This window comes from Mustelus asterias, chromosome 16, assembly GCF_964213995.1.
Source record: "Mustelus asterias chromosome 16, sMusAst1.hap1.1, whole genome shotgun sequence".
Taxonomy (NCBI): Eukaryota; Metazoa; Chordata; class Chondrichthyes; order Carcharhiniformes; family Triakidae; genus Mustelus; species Mustelus asterias.
This window is the reverse complement of record NC_135816.1, coordinates 23,164,134-23,185,136: the sequence shown is the minus strand read 5'-3', so window position 1 is coordinate 23,185,136 and position 21,003 is coordinate 23,164,134. Positions and strand designations below refer to the sequence as shown.

At 42.2% G+C, this 21,003-nt stretch overlaps 1 protein-coding gene across 3 annotated transcripts in view; it reads right to left on the bottom strand.

The window, feature by feature from the left end:
- Positions 1–6,438: 6,438 nt before the first annotated feature.
- Positions 6,439–21,003, bottom strand: part of LOC144505046 (teneurin-2-like) — a 2,673,959-nt gene continuing 2,659,394 nt past the window's right edge. For all 3 annotated transcript variants that reach the window (XM_078230751.1, XM_078230754.1, XM_078230752.1), the window contains 3 exons: positions 15,638–17,252; positions 13,220–13,350; positions 6,439–8,439 (listed from right to left, as the gene is read on the bottom strand). In XM_078230751.1, the coding sequence (XP_078086877.1) occupies positions 7,678–8,439; positions 13,220–13,350; positions 15,638–17,252 (2,508 nt within the window). In that variant the 3' untranslated portion in view covers positions 6,439–7,677. The remainder of the gene's footprint in view (positions 8,440–13,219; positions 13,351–15,637; positions 17,253–21,003) is intronic.

Genomic DNA, 21,003 nt, shown 5'->3' with positions numbered 1-21,003 from the left:
GTCGAGTCTTCTTTATTCTTTGAGACCACAAAGTAGTTTCTGATGGGCTTTGGTGCACCCGTGATTAAAGTTCCTTCCAGCTTTGTGTTCAATGTGCATCTGTAGAATCATGCAGTCCAAAAGGAGGCCATTTGTTCCATTGTGTCTGTGCTGGTTCTGCTCCCCTACTCCTCCATGAACATTTCACATTGTTGATCGTGGGAGCTTGTGTGTAAATTGGCTGCAGTGTTTCCAACGTTGTGACAGTGGTTACTTTTCAAAAGTACTTCATTGGTTGCAAAGTACTTTGGAATGACCTGAAGTTGTGAAAAGCTTTATATAAATTCTTTCTTTCGTATACAGGTACCAGACCCATATCTGGTATACTTTCTTTTGTATACAGGTACCAGACCCATATCCATAGCTTGGAACCTAGTGGGTTCCATATTTGGGGATTTTCTGGAGTTTGGTGTCTCGGTGGGGTGGTGGAGATGGAAATTGAATTGAATTGGTTTATTATTGTCACATGTATTGGGAGACAGTGAAAAGTATTGTTTCTTGCGCACTATACAGACAAACCATACCATTTATAGTGTACATAGGGGAGAAGGAAAGGAGAGAGTGCAGAATATTGGGCCCCATTTTACCATTTTGATTTTAAGTGCTGGGTGGACTTGAATCTGGGAGTGTTTCAGATCCGACTTTTAGACCCGTTCTCAGGTGCCCCCATACGCACTCTGCCTGCAAAAATATCAGCGAATTCAAACTGCGCTGTACTAACCTGTGGGCGGGGCTTAACGCACCCGAAACCCTGCAGCTTGGATCGGCTCCTCCAACTGCACATGCGCAGAAAATAATTGATAGAAAGCTGCTCCCCTGCCACATCCCTCCCGGGATGAATAATGCCTCCCACTGGCCCCCATGGACATTGCCCCACCCCTACAACATTACTGACCCCCTTATCCCCCCACATCCCCACCAGCCAGACCGATCATGGGCCCCTCCTCCCTTTCCCCCTCACCCCCATGATCTCAAGCACAGTGGCAGCGGACCTACCTTTCCCTCCACTGATCTCAGGCAAAGAAACAGCGGACCCCCTTTCATCCCCACTGATCTCAGGCAGAGTGGCAGTGGACCCCCCTTCTCCTCCACTGAGCTCAGGCAGAGTGGCAGCGGACCCCCTTTCACCCCCACTGATCTCAGGCAGCGTGGCACTGGACTTCCCTTCCCCTCCACTGATCTCAGGCAGAGTGGCAGCGGACCCACCTTCCCTCCCTTCCCCCCTCCACCCCCCCACCCCATCCCCCACTTATCTCAAGCAGAGAGCCGTCGGACGCTCGGCACTTACTTCCTCACTCACCCTCATTGATGGAGAGCTTGAATCCGACGAATATGAAGCATGTCTGTTTCGCGCGGGTGTGGATCGTGCTACTCACCTCACGCCCGACTTTACCAAGTTTTCACGCCCGAAAACGGGTGCAACTTAATGGTAAAATTGGGCCCATAGTGTTGCAGTGACAAATCGGGTGAGGAGAAAGATCAGCTTAATATATGATAGGACCATTCAAAAGCCTGATGGGCAGCAGGGAAGAAGCTGTTCTTGAGTCAGTTGGTACGTGTTTTCAGACTTTTGTACCTTTTTCCCAACGGAAAAAGGTGGAGGAGAGGAAATTGAATATCTCACCATGCTTTCAATAAATTTCACAGTTTATCAGGTTCTGGCCAGATACACATGTTGCTTAACAGTATGTTTCAATGTTAATGTTGGGCTCAAAAAGCAAGGGAGCAGTGGCCCCCCACCCTTGATATGACGGACAGCAATACCGAATGGGCATTGTAGTTTCCAGGGCGGGACCTGGTGTTCAGGTCCTTTCAGACTCTGGGACGCCAGATAAGGGGTCTGATACCTCTATATCCATTTCCCTTTCAAAAGGGAATGAAGTACCTCCCCTTTCGAAAGGTACTATTAACACTGTTCTAAAACTGAGAACATTCTCCACATCCATTTGACTAGCCTGAACATGTTCCTTTCAGAAAGATTAATTACATAGGTAGTGTCATTATTAAATGCATTCATTGATGTTAGCTCCGAGTGCTTGTAGATTCTGTTACAGGTTTATTTCTCAAGAACAATGTTCACACACACAGATGCACACACTCATTTCCTAGCTGATAGTGGTAGATGCCAAAAGTCAGAACTGTGGCTGAGTTTTTCTTCTCCCCTGACCTGCTACACTGATCATAAATCCAACAGAGATTACAAACTGTAATCTTTGGCTAACCATAAAATCAATTAATTCAGCATAGATTAAGGATTAGACCTGGATCTTTATTTTGCCTATGACTTGATACCAGTATGAATCATATGAATGATGCTGCTCATCATTGAATCAGTGAGGTGCAATAATATAAATCATAGATGACTAAAACTTCAGAATTTTCCATCTTTTCTTTCAGTTAAAAACTGGATCCTGCCCGACCCACCGCTGGATCTTCTGGTCCTGCTTATGGCGCACTTCTACCATGGGTTTCCTAGTGGGGTGGATTCAATGGTAAATCCCATTGAGAGAGATGTAACCAGAAGATCCCGCCATCAGTAAATGGCGGACTGTCCCGTCACTGTGCAACGCACCATGTGTCAAGAAACCCACCCAATGTCATTCACAAAATTCAACCAGTCCTTCCAATCGGCACTGAGCATATCCCAAAGGGTAAATCTTATCATTTCCATCGGTGTTCCAGGCCTGTGTCTGAAGATAAACCCATAGATGGGATGTTGTAAAATATAATTTATTATTTATCTTAGTTTTTTTGTGCGTTTATTTTGGCTTACAGGCCTCCCATTATGTATCCAAATCATATCTTGTGTGAATTTTGAATTGGAAAGTATTCAAAACCCTGTACGTGCATTTCACCACTTTAGTCCTTACCTACACCACAAGGACTGCAGCAGTTCAAGGAGGTAGATCATCACCAGCTGTTCAGGGGAAATTTCAATGGACAATGAATGCTAGCCTTGCCACTGCTGCTGACATCCCATGAATAAATAAACCAAACAAACAAAAAAGGTAAATAGCACCTTAAAAAATTAAGCACAACAAAATCTTATTCAGCTATAGACTGTACTTTGCACTTGAAAGATTTTTATTGCTCCACTTCCGCTTTCAGCTGCCTTGGCTCCAATTTCCTCATACCACTTAATCTCACCCTCCTCCAATAAGCGTGGCACAGTGGCAAGCGTTGCTCCATCACAGTGCCAGGGACCCGGGTTCAATTCTGGCCTCGGGTCACTGTCTGTGTGGAGTTTGCATGTTCTCCCTCTGTCTGAGTGGGTTTCCTCCCACAGTCCAAAGATGTGTGGGTTAGATTGATTGGCCACGCTAAATTGACCCTTAGTGTCAGGGAGATTAACAGGGTAAATATGTGGGGTTATGGGGCTAAGGCCTGGGTGAGATTGTCATTGGTGCAGGCTTGATGGGCCGAATGGCCTCCTCCTGCATTGTAGGGATTCTATGAAAGATGCTCATTAAAACCAAGCTTTTTGTCTCCTATCCTACAAGCATAATTTCAAAACTCCTACTTAGCCTTCTCTTTTCAAGTCAGAGGAGAGCCCACCTGCCAACCATTTCTTGACATGATATTTCTGGTATCATTGTTGTAAATCTTTACTACATGCTCTCCAGTGCATATATATATCAGTTCTATAATTTGGTGACCAGAACTGCAACACAGTACCCTGTGTGTGGTCTAATCAATGTTCAATACAGATTTAGCAGAACTTCCATATTTTTCAATTCAATCTCTCTAGTAATAAGATCTAGTGCTTGGTTTACTTTCTATGGCTTTGCTGACCTGTGGTGCAACTTTTAGTGATTGATGTATTTGTGCTCTGAGATCCCTTTGTTCCTCTACCTGACTTGGACTTTCACTTCCCAGGTAATAAGTGACTTTCCTATTGTTCTGACCAAAATATACTGTGCGTCGAACTTCATTTGCCAATTATCTGCTATTCTGCAAGTTTTTTAATGTCCTCCTGTCATTTGTTGCAGTCTTTGTCAGTACTGAGTATCCTGTACCCCCTCGCCCCAGTTTGGTGTCATCCACAAATTTAGAAATTGTGATTTTGATACTAAATTCCCAAGTTAGTCTAAGTTGGAAACAGCAGTGATCCGAGCACTGATCCTTGTGGAACATCACTGCACACCTCCTGCCACTCTGAATATTCCCACTCTCTCTTTTCTAACTTGAATCCGGCTTGCAATGAATCCTGCCTCTGGAACCCTTCGAGGGAGGCGACAGCCTAGTGATATTATCGCTAGACTATTAATCCAAAAACTCAGCTAATGTCCTGGGGACCCGAGTTCGAAACCCACCACGGCAGATGGTGGAATTTGAATTCAAGAAAAAATATCGGGAATTAAGAATCTACTGATAACCATCGTCGATTGTTGGAAAAACCCATCTGGTTCACTAATGGCCTTTAGGGAAGGAAATCTGCCGTTCTTACCTGGTCTGGCCTACACGTGACTCCAGAGCCACGGCAATGTGGTTGACTCACAACTGCCCTCGGGCAACTAGGGATGGGCAAGAAATGCTGGCCAACCAGCGACACCCATATCCCATGAATGAATTTTAAAAATCCATATTCTCTGACCTTGATAAGCTTCTTAGTGATGTCCTCGGAGACATTGGATCCTGGAAAATTTGAAACAATTAGAATATTTTGTGTGATGGACACGTCACACGTGGCTGGACGCAACAGTTTTTGTTGCAAACCTTAGTTCTTGAAAAACCTCCTTGCTTAGTGCAAAAACAAGATGACAATTGAGATGGTTTTCAAAAAATATTTTGAACAATTTCATTGATTCTTTGTCATTGGTGGCTTTTGTTTAATGCTGAATGTTACCAAAGACATAGTACTATCTTGGTTCATATAAAACCATATGTCCATTTAGCCTTCTCTTCCAAATCATCCCCTCATTTTGTTGCTGTAATTTTGGAACGAATAACCCTGTATACCTTTTCCGAATAGTAATTGGTCCAAATACTTTTTAAACTTCCTATGCCTCCCTGTTCTCCAACTTCACTGGTGATTCACTTTACATAAATTGATTAGATTTCCTATTTTCTCTTGGTATTTTTAATTTTAATCAATGTTCTCTAGAACTTGAATCTTGTGTCCGTGAGAAGTATTTGCTTGAACTCAAGTTCTCCATACCCATAAAATGTTAGAGATTTTCATCAAACTCCCTTCATCGTGCTTCCCTGGAAAGTGCTCGGTAAAAAATTTCTCCTCCATAACCCTTCCCTCTAATAATTTCACAATTGTCCTGAAGTGCAGAAACCATTTTTGATCACTGCACCAGGTGGGGGTGGCATGGTGGCACAGTGGTCAGCACTGCTGCTTCACAGTGCCAGGGACCTAGATTCGATTCCCAGCTTGGGTCACTGTCCATGCTGAGTTTGCACGTTCTCCCCGTGTCTGTGTGGGTTTCCTCTGGGTGCTCCAGTTTCCTCCCACAGTCTTGCTGCTCCCACAGACGTGCTGGTTAGGTGCATTGACCATGCTAAATTCTCCCTCAGTGTAGCCGAACAGGCACCGGAGTGTAACGACTAGGGGATTTTCACAGTAACTTCATTGCAATGTTAATGTAAGCCTACTTGTGACACTAATAAGTAAACTTTAAACTTTAGGTGCAGGCGCACCAAGGCCAACTACATGGTGAATTGTCCCTCCGGTCTGAATAAACCTCTTCAAGTCCTATGTGATTGTTAACCACAGCACATCTAGCAAATGCTTATGTTCTCACCATTACAATTTCCTCCACAGAGATTCCTAAGGTTCCATCATTGGCCTCCCCTTTATCATTTAAATGCTACCTCTTGGTGGCGTCATTGGCAAATGTGAAGTCATCTTTCAGGGGTGTGCCGATGACAATTTAAATCCCACTGCTACCTCTCTAGCCGCTCTTCTCCATAATATCCTGCTTGACATCGACCTTTCTGATGATCGACTAGCAACCACCTACGAAACGGGGCCCAGTACTGAGAATTGTGAAAGGGCCCTTCATGTTTTTCAAAATAGCAGCTGATCATGAAATTTGAACTGCAGTAGAGTACACTCTTCATGTTGAAGCTTTATTAGCAGGCACCTAGTTAACATTTGGATTTAGTTAATACCATTGTCACAATCTGGAGATACAATAGATACTAGATACGATGGTGACTTTTAAGGGACATTTGGACAAATACATGAATAGGATGGGAATGGAGGCATATAGCCCCCGGAAGGATAGAGAGTTTTAGTTCAGTCGGACAGCATGGTCGGTGCAGGCTTGGAGGGCCGAAGGGCTTGTTCCTGTGCTGCAATTTTCTTTGTTCTTTGTTAATCTCTGATTGTTCATGATCCTTTTTGACGTCCGTTACAACTTAGCTGAAACAACATTACTGACAAAGATAGATCACAGCTCAAACTTTATTTTGAAAATAGTTGAATACCCAAGGACATGGTTGTAATATTCTATAAATATGGGTTCACAATATCAGACATGTTTCAGTTTTAAAGACTTTATTTTAAAGTATATAAACATTTTTGAAACACCTTTACATAAATTATTTTTTTATTTCCTGTGACTAATATTTGCTGAGCAGCAACATCAGAAATTAATTTAAAAAAAACCTCCATGGACAATTCTTCCAGATACAGTATTACAAAAAAAAAGTAATAATAAAGTTCTCAATTTGCCTTCTGGTGACTGCAGCGTGATTGTCGTAATTTGAGAGGCAAGTCAAAAGTGAGCAGGGTCCCATCATTGATCGTTTAACTTTGTTAGCAGCAACTGTGCCTCCTGCCCCCTTCCCCTTCCCTCTCCTGTGCCTCAGTGAACAGGGTCAGTGAAAAGCAGTGCCATTTGTAGCAGTGAAACATTGGCCACAACTCTACCATAAACCATTACTGACGACTACTTTTAAGAAACTATGCAGACTACACCCTGCAAACGTCAATCTGTCCACAACGTAGGTTTATTTAAATTTCTTTTTAAAAAGAGTACGACGGTGTGTATGACAATAACATATTTTGTTTATTAATTACGTCACGTCCTCAGAAACATTATGGCCCTCCCCACCCCCTCCCAAGTAGGAATGCAGTAACTAGAACCTCCAAGGCTTACTGTGTCCACTACAGTTGCTATGGCAATAAACAAAACAATACATCAGTGTAAGAAGTCTGGCCCAGGCTTCGACAGATCAGTACATTTCCGGTATGCTCAAACAAGTTTTCCTTCGGGGCATATATTACAAAAGGTTGCAATTATGAAGTTCCTGTTTCATTCAAGATGGGCATTTTGAACTCAAGTCTTTTAAATGAGACACCCATGAGGCAGTAAGTTTACTGAGTCAAGAAGAGAGATTTGTCTTTTTTTTTTCAATATAAGCCCAGAGGATCTGAGCTATCCTATAAAAAGGGGTACTTGTTAAGTAAGCAGTTTTCTCTTTGGGTTCCAGTCCACTCCAGAGAGTCCTCAAATGCTGAAGAACAAGGTGAAAACTCATATCACATGAATTTGAAACTTCTCTTCAGTTCCCAAGGTCACTTACTTTCCGTACCCCCTTTAGAGTTTCCATCTCCTTAGGAGAGGAGATAGTGATTGCGATCACCCTTCCAGCTCTTGCCAGAGATGACAGCAGTTCGGTTTGTTACCTCTTTCCCATCTCATTCTGTCTCAGGAACTGAATATTGCTGGGGTTGTCTGCCAGCTCCGGGTACTGTTCCACAGGCAACACATAGTACCCATCGTATCCTTGAACTCGGCCAGAGCTCAGCAATTGTTGTTTTTCACCTTCTGTCCACAGTCGGTTTCCTTCCTTGCCATCCCTGGCCTTCTGCTGTTCTTTAGTCCAGGCATTCACTAGAGCTCTTAATCTGGCCTGGTCGAGCAGCCGTGCTCTTTCCTCTTCCAACGTATCTGGTGTAATTCCATAGCGAATATTTAGCAATAGGGCACTATACTGAAGTTCAATGTTTGTGAACCTTCGAGTCCTTCCATTAAGCAGAATTGTTGGCTGCGAAACGGTGACGTTAATTCCATTCTCCAGCACTTTTCGACCACTTGTCATGCCCAAAGTTGCCAGGTCGCCATCCGATGAACCAATTTTCACCAAATAGTGCGAATCCCTCCCATTGATAGTGTAGTGCATTTTGTCCAAATAATATGCGTTGTTAAGAATGGATGCTATTTTCCGACTGTCTTCACTTGCAAGGGTGGTCACACCTGTCGTTATTCTGCCTTCCTTAACAGCGAACATGACTCCCCTTCCAATGATGGAATTAGTGGCTGAAAACCAATGTCCTGACCTGTCCTTGTGACCTACCCTGGAGAATTTGGGTAGTGAGCATCCTTCCAGTGCCATAAAGGCATTGTTGAGCCTTTCTGCCGCTTGCTGAACTCCTGAAACAAACTGAAAATCAAACCAAAAGACATATATGGTGAGTATTTCCATTCTGGAAAGCATTAACATTGTTGCGGCCATCAACGATAGGAGGTAGTGATACACAAGATGATTATGGGATAGCTCTTCCTTTCCCTTCCTGTAGAAATGTGCCTGGCTTCGCTAAGAATACATTTGTAGCTGTGATTTTTTCACTCTGCAGCCGAGGCATAATCTATTTCATCTGTATGCTATTTATTATTTTTCTCTACTTCTTCCCAGATAGGGGTTTCAGGATGCAAGGAAAGAAGGGCTAAGGGTGCATTTTTATTTGAGAAGGTTAATGATGGGAGGAGAACAGTTCAATACAACCACTTATTGGTTGGCATGGGGGCCGAAAGAAAAGTTCATAAGGACTAGGAGCAGGAATAGGCAATTTAGCCCCTCAAGCCTGCACTGTCATCTAATATGATCATGGCTGACCTCATCTCAGCCTCAACTCCGCTGACCTGCCTGTAAAAAAAATCATTAAAATGTTGAGGTGATTAGCAACTTAAATGGAATGGGGTTGAAAGAACAAATAGGACTCAAGAAGCCCAGAGAACATAGGAGAAGGAGTAGGCCATTCAGCCCATCAAGTCTGCTCTGCCATTCAATACGATCATGGCTGATCATCCACCTCGATGCCTTTTTCCCCACACTATCCCCATATTCCTTTATGTCATTGGTATTTAGAAATCTGTCAATTTTTACCTTAAACATACTCAATGACGGAGTTCCTACAGCCCTCTGGGGTAGATAATCCCAGATTCACAACCCTTTGAGTAAAAACATTTCTCCTAATCTCAGGCCTAAGTGGCTTCCCCCTTATTTTAAAATTATATTCCCGGTACTAGATTCTCAAACCTCTATTCCTTTAAATATTTTGTAGGTTTCAATGAGATCACCTCTCATTTTAAAAATTTAGAGAATACAGGCCTAATTTCCCCAATCTCTTTTCATAGGACAGTCCTGCCACCCTGAAAACAAGTCTGGTGAACCTTTGTTACACCCCCACTTTGGCAAGGCATTGAACAGGTATTTTGTGTTGGTCTTCACAGTGGAAGACACAAATAACATGTCAAAAATTGATGACAAGAAGGCTAAGGCAGATGAGAACCTAAAAACTATTATCACAAAAGAGATAGTGTTGGGCAAATTAATGGGGCTAAAGGTAGACAAGTCTCCTGGTCCTGATGGAATGCATCCCGGGGTACTAAAAGAGATGGCGGGAGAAATAACAAATGCACTAGTGGTAATTTACCAAAATTCGCTGGACTCTGGGGTGGTTCCCGCAGATTGGAAAACAGCAAATGTGATGCCACTGTTTAAAAAAGGAGGTAGACAAAAGGCGGGTAGCTATAGACCAGTTAGCTTAACTTCTGTAGTCGGGAAAATGCTTGAATCTATCATCAAGGAAGAAATAGCGAGACATCTGAATATAAATTGACCCACTGGTAAGATGCAGCATGGGTTCATGAAGGAAGGTCATGTTTGACTAATTTGGTGGAATTCTTTGAGAACATTACATGTGCAGTGGACAATGGGGAACCTGTGGATGTGGTGTATCTGGATTTCAAGAAGGCATTTGACAAGGTGCCGCACCAAAGACTGCTACATAAGATAAAGGTGCACGGTGTTATGGGTAATGTTTTAGCACGGATAGAGGATTGGTTAACTAACAGAAAGCAAAGAGTGGGGGTAAATGGGTGTTTTTCTAGTTGGCGATCAGTGACTAGTGGTGTGCCTCAGGGATCAGTGTTGGGACTGTGTTGGGACAATTGTTTACAATTTACATAGATGATTTGGAGTTGGGGACCAAGTGTAGTGTGTCAAAATTCGCAGATGACACTAAGATGAGTGGCAGAGCAAAGTGTGCAGAGAACGCTGAAAGTCTGCAAAGGGATATAGATAGTCTAAGTGAATGGGCGAGGGTCTGGCAGATGGAGTACAATGTTGGTAAATGTGAGGTCATCCATTTTGGTAGGAATAACAGCAAAATAGACTATTATTTAAATGGTAAAAAATTGCAGCATGCTGCTGTGCAGAGGGACCTGGGTGTCCTTGTTCAAGAATCTCAAGGGGTTGGTTTGCAGGTGCAGCAGGTAATTAAGAAGGCAAATGGAATTTTGTCCTTTATTGCTAGAGGGATGGAGTTTAAAAACAGCGAGGTTATGTTGCAGCTGTAGCAGGTGCTGGCGAGGCCACACCTAGAGTACTGTGTACAGTTTTGGTCTCCTTACTTGAGAAAGGATATACTGGCACTGGAGGGGGTGCAGAGGAGATTCACAAGGTTAATTCTGGAATTGAGAGGGTTGGCTTATGAGGAGAGACTGATTAGACTGGGGCTATACTCATTGGAATTCAGAAGAATGAGAGGAGATCTTATAGAAACATACAAGATTATGAAGGGAATAGATAAGATAGAAGCAGGGAAGTTGTTTCCACTGGCGGGTGAAACTAGAACTAGGGGCATAGCCTCAAAATAAGTGGAAGCAGATTAAGGACTGAGTTGAGGAGGAACTTCTTCAAACAAAGGGTTGTGAATCTGTGGAATTTCCTGCCCAGTAAAGCAGTTGAGGTTATCTCATTGAATGTTTTTAAGGCAAGGATAGATAAATTTTTGAACAGTAAAGGAATTAAAGGTTATAGTGAGCGGGCGGGTAAGTGGAGCTGAGTCCACAAAAAGATCAGCCATGATCTTATTGAATGGCGGAGCAGGCTCAAGGGGCCAGATGGCCTATTCCTGCTCCTAGTTCTTATGTTCTTAATAACATCCTTCCTAAAATAAGGAGACCAAGCTGCACACAGTGCTCCAGGGTGCAATCTAACCAAGTTTCTATACAATTGAAGCAAGGCTTTGCTACTCATGTACTGAAATCCTTATGATAAAGGCCAACATATCATTCACCATCCTAATTGCTTGCTGCACCCGCATGTTAGCCTTCAGTGACTTATTGATGAGGACACCCAGGTACCTTTGTACATCTACACTTTCTAATCTCTTACCATTTTAGAAATACTTTGTGCATCTGTTCCTTCTACCAAGGTGGATAACTTCACATTTTTCCACTTATATTCCATCAGCCACATTCTTGTCCACCCACTAAGACCGTCCAACCCCTCTTGAAGCTGTTTTGCATCTTCCTCACAACACACATTTCCACCTATGTTTGTGTCATCCGTGAACTTGAAAATATTACATTTGGTCCTCACATCCAAATCATTAATATATATATTGTGAACAGCTGGAGCGTGAGTACTGATTCCTGCAGTATCCCAGTAGTTACAGCCTGCCAATGCAAGGTTGATCCATTTATTCATACTCTTTGTTTTTTGTCTGTAAACAAATCCTTAATCCATGCCAGTATACTCCCTTCTATTCTACGTGCTTTAATTTTGTTAACCAACCTCCTTTGGAGGAATTTATCAAAAGCCTTCTGAAAATTCAAGTATACGACATCCACTGACTCCCCTTTATCAATTCTGTTAGTGACATCCTCAAAAACTCCCAACAGATTCGTCAAACATGAGCTCCCATTCATAAATCCATGTTGGGGATGCTGAATCAGATGATTATTATCCAAGTGTCCATTTATCACATCATTTATAACAGATTCTAGTACCTTGCATGCTACTGATGTAAGGCTAACAGGTTTATCTTTTCCAGTTTTCTCTCTCCTTCCCTTCTGAAATAGTGAGGTAACATTTGTTACCTTCCAATCTTCAGGAACCATTCCAGAATCTATAAGATTTTGGAAGATGATTGCCAATACCTCCATAGTTACCTCTTTCAACACTCTGGGCTGTAGATTATCAGGTCTTGAGGAGTTATCGACTTTCAGTCCCATTAATTTTTCCAATGCAATTCTTACTAATAAAAAAAACCTTCAATTCTCATTCTCCTTTGTCTTTTGGATCTCTAATTCTGGGAGATTCCTTGTGTCTTCCTCAATGAAGACAGATGCAAAGTAATCATTTAGCTTAACTACCATTTCTCTATTCCCCATTATAAGTTCTCCTGACTCTGCCTGTAATGGGCCCACATTTGTCTTAGCCAAACCATTCCTTTTTACGTACATATGGAAGCTTTCACAGTGCATTTTTATGTGTTTTAAGGAATGGGTGTGAAGCTAGAGAAGGGGGTTCAGAACTTGCTCAGGGCTTCAGGGCAACTCGCGGAAGGTATAGCTTGGTATGCATGAAGATAGGGGAGAAAAGAAAGAGGTTGTTGTTGGAGGTGAAGAGGTGGGGAAATAGGTTTACGGAGATGTTTGTGTTAGAGAAAGAAAGTAAGGTTATCCATGCTTTCCAGGATGAACCTACAGTAGGGCGTGGTTTTGGTAGATAAGCTCAAGGTATATTACAACTTGAAGCAGCCAAGTCAATGTGCCAGTTAAATTGAAATCTGTGCCTTTTCGACTTGAGAGAGCAAGAATTTACGTTGCACTGGTAGAATGACTGCAGCGAGAATAAGGGCATGCAAGTGGTGGATGCAAGTCATTATAGAAAATAGAGGTTTGGTTCTTTATTAAAGGGATGCATATATTAGATTTTCAGTATTTGTTAGCTTGCTAATTTCTGGCTTTAACTGCTGTCCATGTGAGAAGACAGATATATCAACAGAGAAATGGGTACATGATAGCAGAGGCAGAGAGGCAATTAGAAAGATAGAAGACCGGAGATGTGAACAAGCTGGGAAACAGACAGTGATGAGATTATGTGGACAAACAGACATGCAGGCATGATTTCACTTTGGTTTATTCCATACCTGTACATTGTCGCGCTCTTGACTCTCCACCAGTTCATAAGGTGGTGCTGCAAAACGAACAGCTGGTTTAGGGAATCCAGGAATAATATTGTATAACTGAAATCCGAACATCACCAGCCAGCTTTTAACATCTGCAAGAGAACAGAATTAAACTAGATGAACGTCAACTGGATGAACATAGTTTAAACTAGATGTTCAAATATACTGTATAGATGTATAGAATTCCTGCAGTGCAGAAGAAGGCCATTCAGCCCATCGAGCCTGGACCGACAACAATCCCACTCAGGCCCTATCTCCGTAATCCCTAATCCCCTGACACTAAGGGGCAATTTAGCATGGCACATTTTTGGATTGTGGGAGGAAACAAGAGCACCCAGAAGAATCCCATGGAGACACGGGCAGAACATGCAAATTCCCCAAGGCCAGAAGTGAACCTGGGTCTCTGGTGCTGTGAGACAGCAATGCTAACCACCGTGTCAGCATGCCGCTCACCATGCCGTATAAGACAAGACTTTTTCTCCAGAAGATCAGGTCTCATCTTATATGCCGCTCCGATTTATCTACCGCTTAAGTGGATTTTAGACACTGATGCCTTATAAATAAGTTCAAGCAAACCCCACGCCACATACCAATATCTCTCCAGTCAAGTCATGTCAATCCCATAAGGCAGCATTCAAGCTGGAAGTCATGGAATATGCACAAGAAAATGGTGGGAACATGGCTGCTCACCGTAAATACGGAGTCAGCGAGAAAAATGTTTGGGACTGATGCAAGACCAAGGGTGTGCTGTGTACAACCAAGAAAACCAAAAGAAGCAGACTGCAGATCTACAGCCAGGTGGATTAACATCGAACAGGAATTGGAGGAGTATGTGTTGACACATTGAGCTGCATGCCACAGGTTAAATAGTGTTCAGCTCTGTCTGAAGGCCAGAGAGATTTCTATAGACTTTGGAATTACACATGTTAATGGCGATCAGTCATGGTGTTTCCTTTTTATGTGATCTCTAATGTAAGAGATTTGAGTTGAACCATTTTTCTGGTCTGGTCCTATACATCGCCTTGACTTATAGAACAATGGAGGTCGGAATAATTGGAAATCTAATCAGTTCGACTTCTACACCGAAAAATACAGTATATTTCTCCTTGAGTTTTTTGTAAGTCCCTTCTTTGCAAACCCTGCATTCAGTAGTAGTTGCAATTTAATACCTAATGCCAGTGAGATAACAGTCTGAAAGGAAAGGCCAAAAAAATACCCGAATGGAGAATACTATATTCAGATGGATGAGAGCACTTCTGAAGTTAAGGCACATTATCGACGCACAATCGTGAAAGTGTTCCATTTCCTCCAACATAAGAACTACAGCGGATACAAAGGAGGTTCACCAGGATGTTGCTAATAATGGAGCAGTTGAGCTACAAGGAGAGACTAAAAGGGCTTGGATTGTTTTCTTTAGAGCAGAGAGGGCTAAGGGAGGACATAATTTAGGTGTATAAGATTATGAGGTGTATGGACAGGGAGGGTAGGGAGCAGGTGTTCCCCTTGGCTGAAGGGTCAATCACGAGGGGGCTTAGTTTTAGCATAAGGGGCAGGTGATTCAGAGGGGATTTGAGAAAAGGCTTTTTCACTCAGAGGGTGGCGGGAATGCACTGCCTGGGAAGGTAATGGCGGGTGGAAACCTTACAACCTTTAAAAAATACTTGGATGAGCAGTTCAAGGATATGGGACGAGTGCAGGAAAATGGAATTAGCGTGCCTTTAGTGGTATTTATTGTCAGTGCAGACTCGATGGGCCAAAGAGCCTTTTCTGCGCTGTATGACTCTATGGCCGGTATTTTATGACCTCGCTCGTAAAATCCCGCCTGAGGCCAATGGAGAATTCCGTTCTGCGAGCCTCACCCATCCCGATTCCGGGGTGCATTCCATTATTGGCAACATCCTGGTGAACCTCCTTTGTATCCCCTGTAGTTCTTATGTTGGAGGAAATGGAACACTTTCACGATTGTGCGTCGATAATGTGCCTTAACTTCAGAAGTGCTCTCCGGCCTATGACTCTGATATTCCCCCAGGCTACTAGGGTATCCTCACTCTAAACAGCCAGATTCAGTCACAAATAAAATAAATTTAAAAATGTGATTTTTAAAATGTTTCAGTCAAATGTCGTAATTCATGAAGATGGCACATTTATTGGTGCACGAGACAGGTAGTTTTGTGGCCATGTATTATACAAATCCAAAAGAACATTTACTTTCTGTTGAGATCAATGTGTACCAATTAATAAATTATCCTGTTACATATCAAGGCTTCTTTAGCACTCTAATAGGTTGAAACAAATTTGAAGTTCTTTGCAATATGAGTTATGTGGGTGAAGCATATTGTCCTTAAATGTTTAACTTGTCAATGGTATTACCAATCTTACCTGTCACGTAATCTTCAACATCGTGCACGTTACTAAGAGGATTGTTGTTTTTGAACATGTATAAGTTAAAGGGGGCAGGATCTTTGCCGATATCATTCCATATGGAATAGTCAGGAGCGGTCCAACGTCCAGCTAAGACATCATAGTCTCTCTGGCCAAAGTGGACCAGCTTGGTCAGAGAGTCATACAAGCCACCATGGAATCCCACTATCAGTTGAAAATCCGGGTTAGAATCATGATAAATTTCACCATAGGCAGTATACTGAAGCTGCTTGATCATTAGGCCTCTACTGCTGAAGACTGCCAAAGGTGTCCCAGTGTTGTCTGAAGCAATATAGAATTCTTCTCCACTGCTGATCTCCATGGCAAAGAGATGACCCTGGAGGTCGTAATATAGGGAGGTGATGTCTGAACTGGAGTGATTATAAACATGGGTTACCCTCGTTGGGTTGTTCAGATCTGAATAGAAGAATTGCAGATGCTGGCCAAAATTGGTTTTGCTGGAGACCCGGCGCCCCAAACCATCATAGCGATACTGCACACTCCATCCATTGGTTTTGCTGTAAACTCGGATGAGCAAACACTTGGAGTTGTACTCAAATATGTCAGTGCCTCGCTGAGAAAGAAGGCCATCTTCATCCAGCTTGTATTGCACATCTCCCAGCCGGGTAATCCGGTCTCTAAGATCATAACGTAATGGCATGAGACGAATGCTACTTCCTGGGGTCAACATTTGCAGGTTGCCATTTAAGTCATAACTGTAGCGCCGGGTCGCCTTATCGTTCACAGCAACAGTCTGCAGTTGCCCATCTCCATCATAGTCATAAGTATATTTGGTGGTATTGGCATAAGGGCCAAGCTTAATCTCTCTTTTGATCACTCTCCCCATGCTATCATATTGAACTGTCATCCAGTACATGAGTGACCTGAATATCTCATACTGAACCTCTTTGATCCGCCCATGGGTATCAAAATGCTTACTCAAGGTCATCACAGCTGTCGTAATGATCTGATTTATATCATAATATATCACTCCAAACTTCCCAAAATGCTCAACTTTCCCCGATATCTCGTCATAACGGTACAGGTCAACAGGAAGTGGTGTTTCACTGATAATGGGCTTCATGCTGGCAACTCGAAAGCTGTTATCATGATAGGTGTAATCAAACCGGGCATTGACCATGCCTTCCTCAGAGAATCGATAGATTTGCCTGTCAATCAGAGGACCAAATTTCCTGTACCGGATTGTGCAAGAGAACCCACCACTTTGCAAGTTGACCATTTTCAGCACACCTGTTGACTCATCATAACCAAATGTGACAGCAGTGCTGTCATAAAGAATCTCAGAGAGCTTGGATAACTTTCCGTATTTATAAAAGACCTGACGCCCGGTGCCCAAGTAGGCAGATTTCAGTATTCGCCCTTCCGTTGTGAAGTCGAAAATCATCGATGAGTTGCTTTCAGGAGGATGGTAGATATTGCGGATGTAACCAATAGAATTATGAGTTGACATGGTATGCCTGGCTACACTGGGCATTGTGACTGCATGGAGGCGATCCGTTTGGTCAAATTCAAAGATGTACTGACGTTGACTCTGGAGAAGTAACACCATAGACTGCAAAAGAAAAGAACAAGACTTAAAAAGAAAATGTACTTTCCCTCCCAATTTTCTACCAAACCCTTCATGCTCCTTCAAAATATTAATTTTTGCTCTGATACAATTTTACGGATGCTTATTGTCTTACAGTGCCCGGAATGTGACCAACCACTTTGTAAAGCTGAGTAGTTCAACCACAACGGATCCTGTTCCCTGACACCATGGACGGACAAAACTCACTTCCAGCCGGTGTCCTTGCAGTGCAATAAATAATGAGGATCTGGATTATAACGTTTTCCTTCTCTAACCGAGAGACACGAGTAGCATCTCTACTGTGGCTCAATGCAATCAACTAATTCAAAGCAGACTTTGGATTGAACATACAGCTATTCTGGTTTATATGGTTCAGTAACCTGCAGCCAGATACTAAACAAAAACAGAAAACACTGGAAAATCTCAGCAGGTCTGACAGCATCTGTGGAGAGAGAATAGAGCCAATGTTTCGAGTCTGGATGACCCTTTGTCAGAGCTGCTGAAAAAGGGTCATCCAGCCTCGAAACGTTGGCTTTATTCTCTCTCCACAGATGCTGTCAGACCTGCTGAGATTTTCCAGTGCTTTCTGGTTTTGTTTCAGATTCCAGTGTCTGCAGTATTTTGCCTTTAGCCAGATACTAAAAATGTTTTCTGTGAAAGGGGAGAAACTGGCAGTTAAGTCATAGCCCATGTTCCTGTGATTTTCCAAAAAGAAACGAATGATTGTTGTAATGTGTTATACTTACAAAGAAATGCAAAGTGAATATTGGACTCTGCGATCCTTGATTGGTCAGTTTTGCACCCATAAGTTCACAATAGAAGAGTCAGCACTCCCAAGCACATGTTTAAAATTTTATCTGTGAGGAACTCTATATCATTTCCTTTAGTCTAGCCTTCAGGTCTTGGCTTCCATTCTTGATCCTAGAGCATAAAGAGGCCTACCTGGACTGTAAGCTGTCTCTTCCTCTTTTCTGGTACAGCTAAGACCATAAATGCTCTGAGATAGAGCAAGTGAAGTAGAAACCCCGGCTTGCTGGAGGTCTAGTGCAAGCTGCCTTTGAAGTTTCAGCTCATTAAAGAAAGAGAGATTTATTCTACCGTGATCAGGTTTAGCTTATTCTCTCAGTATGGAATCATATGCCAATATGATCAAGACAATCTACTTATTACCAGACTGCCCAATATGTTGTTAATAATTTAGTTAATAATTAATTTTTAATAACAATTTAATTAATAATTAATGTTTAATAATTAGTTAATAAGAAGAGTTAACTGGAAAGCAGATCACTAAATCATCTGATAGAATAAAAATTCCAAAGAATACCTGAAAACACAAACCAGTTTATGTTTAACAAACACTTACTAATAATTTTAATTTGTCTTATTAATACTTTTTCTTTTCCAAAGTATTTTTTCCAATTATGATGTGGCAAGAGGGGAATTACTTTTAAGGAAAGTGAAAGGTTATCATGTGAAATGCGCTACCTTATCGTATGGCAGAAGGAAATTTCAATTGTCTCTTTAAAAGGGGATACGAGAATAAGAAATAGGAGCAGGAGAAGGTCATAATATGCCCATCATGTCTGTTTCTCCATTCAATAAGATCATGGCAAATCTACCTCGCCAGAAGATCAAAAGTGTACTCTTTAACAAATAGATCTTAACAAATTGATCTTTCTGTAGCATAATGTTATCTGCCAAGTGTTTCCTGTAATACTTTCCCCCATTCCTGTGGTGATGATGCTCCATTCTTACTACTAAGCAATTGCTCGGCTCTGAGTGAGTCAACTTCATGGTTGTCCCTTGTGTTTGCTAGGTAGATCATGTAATCAGGTGAGGTTGAATGATTAATTGAGGAGAATAGAAACACTGTGAAAATGTGAATCTCGGAAGACAAGTGAGAGACAATTTGGGTCCCCATTAATGCATTATTTTAGAATACTAACGTGTTAAGTTATCAACTGGCAGGACCCTGTTTCATATTCAAAGTTTCCCCTCACAGTGAGTACTGATTTCAATTGTGCTGGAACCAGCTGGAGGTCAACAGCTCTCCTGCAGGTACATGGAAGAAAATTGGATATAATCTCAGATAAGATTCAGGTTTCAAATATTAGTGGGCCATTCTTCCAACTGAGCTCTATGTCAAACTGTCTGAGGAACCAGGAAATGGTGAATCCCAGTTCCACAGGGGTTCAATATCATGTTTTTTATGCAATCATGTTCTCTCGTCCCAAATTCCAACAGCTTTGCTACACTTTGCTTGTAACAATAAATACTGCATGAATCATGCAGAAATGTTGACCAATAAATCAGTTTGAGTGCCACAGATTCCACTTCTGAAAGGGTCATTACATCCAGGGAGGATTATTAATTGTTGCTGTGTTCAGCAATGTTCTTGAGGAGGATGCACACCTTCTGTTTGTTCCTGTCCCTGCACCTTATAATATCCCGGCTCAGGGAGGTAAGGAATGAAGGGAATGTCATCTCCATGCAGTGGAGAAGGTAAACCAAGCAACCTTAAACTGATCAGCTGATGACTCATGTCTCTGTAGTTGGCTGAAGGCCACAAAGATGAGAGTCTTGCAGCACATCTGCCTTCTAAGCAGCAGAGATGTGAAATAAGGAGTGGAATTTGGAAGTTTGACCCACTGGTTGGAAAGCTGTTGAAAGCCCATGTTGCTGCCTTTGGGGAAGGTCTGTTATGTCAATATCTCTCAGGCACGGAACTGGGTAGCAGCAGGCAGAAATCCACAATCTAGAAACAGGTGTTTCAGGATGTTTTGATATTCATCCTCCACATGAGCAGTAATCCTAATGCCAGATATCCTCTCTGTTGCCATATCCCATATCCTTTTATTGCCCTATTCTTTACCATCTATTAGATGGTTCTTAAATAATGACATGGTCCCTGCTTGAGAATTAGGATATTTAACGGTAACAAGAATATGTAATAGTGCAGAACTGATGTGCAATTATTTATTCAGTGGAGGTACATATGCTATATTTCATGGGAGGTGGAGTAGGGCTGGCAACTACTCTTCCTAGACGAGAGGTGATAGGGTTAGCAGATACAGATCATTAGGAGCAGAAATAATTCTGAGGATTCTGCCATTCATGACTCGAGGGTGAGTGAAGGTAGTTGACTCTTGCACTGGTCTCTTTGAACCATTGTATGAAGTTTTTGGAAAATCCGTTGGAAATTATTGAAATGCGAGGAACCAAAGCCTTCAGGCAAAGAGGACAAGGAAGCGTCCGAGATAAATAGAGAGGTAGCATGGAACCAGGATGATTTTTAAAAAAGTTCAGTGATTAGTATGTAAAGTTGATGGATTTGGCTAATTGGTTTGGGAATCTGGTCCTGTTATTCACAACAAAGCCTTGCGAGCAGAAATCTGATTTTTTAATTCTGATGATTTGATGGAAAATGTGAGATACAAGCAGTGTATAACAATTTCTCACCAGAGTGGGTGGGAATTACCTTTCAAAATTGATTGGCAAACTGAAAGGACCACATGCAACCCAGTTAACACTGAGGGTGGAACGTGGAAACATTGTTTGTCTCAGGTGAATTCGAGGTATTAAAAACCCACCTCCTGTCATTCCTCACTGTTCATGTGTCAAGAGCCAGCTTTCGCAATTGACAAACAAGAAATAATCAGACCAAAGTCATCCAATCAGTTAAGCAAGCCAAACAAATGTCCTAAAGCAAACAAGCTTATAAATTGTAACTTTGAGG